At 53.3% G+C, this 2791-nt stretch overlaps 1 protein-coding gene across 1 annotated transcript; it reads left to right on the top strand.

Annotated features, from left to right (window-relative positions):
• The first annotated feature begins 367 nt into the window (after positions 1-367).
• On the top strand, positions 368-2401 carry LOC109780187 (WAT1-related protein At1g43650). Its single transcript, XM_020338766.4, has 5 exons — positions 368-755; positions 844-906; positions 994-1504; positions 1620-1771; positions 1958-2401. The coding sequence occupies exons 1-5, from the start codon at positions 547-549 to the stop codon at positions 2172-2174; spliced, it is 1152 nt and encodes a 383-aa protein (XP_020194355.1). The 5' UTR covers positions 368-546; the 3' UTR covers positions 2175-2401.
• The last annotated feature ends 390 nt before the right edge of the window (positions 2402-2791 follow it).

Raw genomic sequence — 2791 nt, 5'->3', positions numbered from 1 at the left:
CTCTCTCTCTCTCTCTCTCTCTCTCTCTCTCTCTGCATTTCATACACTAACATCTCTAATGATTGGCATGTCACATTGCACTACTGTTTTGTTTTGCTTGTGTTGTGTTCTGAAACAAGAGAGCTCATCACTTAATTCTGATTCCATCTAGCAGCATTGTTAACCATTCTTTTTGGGCACTGACAGCCAAAGTTCTGACCAAAACCGACAGCATCGGTACTGCCACTGTTCTTGGTGCAAATCTAGCAGGAAGCAACACCCATGCTACATAGTAAGTACGTACATACACTTGTGTGGATTCAGAGCCGCACAGGTGCATGTCAAATTGCACGCGCCACTGCTGCTCAGGTGGAGCTGTCTCAGACGGATATGTAGGAGTACACTGTATTATCACAGTGACATCCCCATGCATCAGGTGCTAGCTGCTGCTTCACCATCACCACAGCTATATAACCTACGGCACCACCGCCTTTTATAAAGACAGGCTCTGCACTCGGCGTTCTTCTTCGATCCAGTTCAAACCGAGCGACACCGATCAACTTGGGCATGGCTGGAGGAGCTGCGACGGGGCTGCGAGGGTTGTGGAGGAGGTACGCACCGCACAACATGATGATCATGGTGCAGCTGTGCTACACCTTGATGTACTTCGTCACCGAGGCCGCCTTCAACCGGGGGCTCAACCCCTACGTCTACGTCACCTACCGCCACCTCCTCGTCGCCGTCCTCCTCTGGCCCTTCGCCTACTACCACGAGAAGTAATAAGCTCTTGCGTTCATCAATTACACCAGGAGATTCAGACTTTGGCGATATGATGATGAATATGTGTTCATTTTTGGGCGTCAGGAAGTTGAGGCCCAAGATGACCTGGATGCTGTTCCTGGAGATCTTCGTGCTCTCACTTCTAGGGTAAGAAGAAGAACCGCTGAGAAGAGTGCATATATACGTAGATGAACATTTGTCTAGTGATCCTGAGAGGAAGTCGGATTTTTGCAGGGTGAGCTTGACCCTGAACATGTACTTCGCGAGCCTCAAGTACACGTCCCCGACCTTCGTCACCTCCATGGTCAACACCGTGGCCTCCATCACATTCGTCATCGCCATCGCGCTCCGGATGGAGATCGTGGACCTGCGCAGCGCGCGGGGCCTCGCCAAGGTGGCCGGCACGGCGGTGTCCTTCGCGGGGGTCACCACCATGACGCTGTACAAGGGCGCGGCGATCGCGAGCCCCTGGAGGGCGCCGGTGCACATCCCCAGCGGCGGCGACGCCGCGCACAACGCCTGGCTCAAGGGGTCGCTCCTCGCCGTGGCCAGCTGCGTGTGCTGGTCCGTCTGGTACATCATGCAGGCCACGTCCGTGAAGCGGTACCCGGCGGAGCTGTCGCTGACGGCGTGGATGGCCACGGTGGGCGGGGTCCAGTCGCTGGCCTTCGCGGTGCTGCTGCAGCACGAGAGGCAGGACTGGCTCATCGGCTTCGGCCTCAAGTTCTGGTGCATCATCTACTCCGTACGCGCCTGCCCTTGTCTCTCTCAGATTATTACCGTCTTCTCCCCCGTCCTCCATGTCACTCGCCATGCATGTAGCCAGTGCTCATGAACTGCGCGCGTGCACGAACGTGCAGGGGCTCGCGTGCAGCGGGTTCACGGTGTTCGCGCAGCTGTGGTGCACAGAGAAGAAGGGCCCCGTGTTCGTCACCATGTTCAACCCGGTGTCCACCATCATGGTGGCCATCCTCGCCTACTTCATCTTCGGCGAGAACCTATACGTCGGAAGGTACGTAGTAGTACATGCGTGCGGTGCATGCTTGCCTCTGCTCAGCTCAACTAAATCGGTGCTCCATTCCGGCATGGCACGGCAACCTGGACACAACATGCGCATGAGCGCCCGTGCTCTGCTGCGTGCGTGCGTGCACCAACTATGTGTGTCTCACCAGCCTAATTACTGTTGCTAATGAACCAGCATAATCGGAGGAGTGGTGGTCATCCTGGGCCTCTACATGCTGCTCTGGGGCAAGGACAAGGACCAGGAGTACAACGCTGCAGGAGCGGCGACCGGCGAGGAGCAGGGCGGCTCGCCGGATCTGGACTGCGAGAAGCAGCAGCGGCAGGGGAAGAAGATGGTCGGCGTCTCCTTGGCGCGGGATGGCTCAGAAGAACAGACCAAGGCGATGAGATAAGAGGAGGGCTCAGAAGAACAGAAGAAGCGGCCTGCATCAATGGCTCTGCAGTTGTTCTACGTACTAGTACTTCTTTGTTCGAAAGAAACACAATTCTGTAGTTGATCGTGGCAAAATTCTTTGACATGGATCCACCAACGGGGCATCCATCTGAACTTTTGTTGCAGCATCAGTATGTGCACTGTTTAACCCGCAAAAAAAAGCATGTGCTATGTTTTTTGGCGAAATGCCGCGTATCTCCGGTACAAGCCCAAATCATGTATGACAAAACAGCATGAACATAAGCATTTCCTATTCGGACCTTCAGACGCCGGTTATAGTACAAACTAAAACCGGCACACACACACCCTCCTTCACTTGGGCTCGGCTCATTTCACTATTTTTCCTTCTTCGACAGCACAGCCTGAGCGAACGACCTGCGCGAGGCTGTTTGCATTTTTTTGGCCAATGACCAACCAGAATTGATGGAGATTCTATAAGCTTTTAAAGGATTATGACTCTTTTTTTCATGGTTTTTTGAATGGTTTTCATTTGGTTTTTTATTTTCATTTCCTTTTTTCTTTTTTTTTCTCAAATGCCTGAACTTTTTCAAATCGAGGTCTTTTTTCCAAAGCTGT

This window comes from Aegilops tauschii, chromosome 4 (assembly GCF_002575655.3).
Source record: "Aegilops tauschii subsp. strangulata cultivar AL8/78 chromosome 4, Aet v6.0, whole genome shotgun sequence".
In the NCBI taxonomy this organism is placed as follows: Eukaryota; Viridiplantae; Streptophyta; class Magnoliopsida; order Poales; family Poaceae; genus Aegilops; species Aegilops tauschii.
The sequence above is the reverse complement of the archived record's forward strand: the minus strand, read 5'-3'. Positions and strand labels throughout refer to the sequence as shown.

Bases quoted from the DNA above. Each gene is read 5' to 3' on its own strand.
- LOC109780187 (XM_020338766.4), top strand. From the start codon at position 547: ATGGCTGGAGGAGCTGCGACGGGGCTGCGAGGGTTGTGGAGGAGGTAC. The intron at 907-993 runs GTAAGAAGAAGA...GGATTTTTGCAG, and splicing joins TTCGTGCTCTCACTTCTAGG to GGTGAGCTTGACCCTGAACA. The intron at 1,772-1,957 runs GTACGTAGTAGT...CTAATGAACCAG, and splicing joins GAGAACCTATACGTCGGAAG to CATAATCGGAGGAGTGGTGG.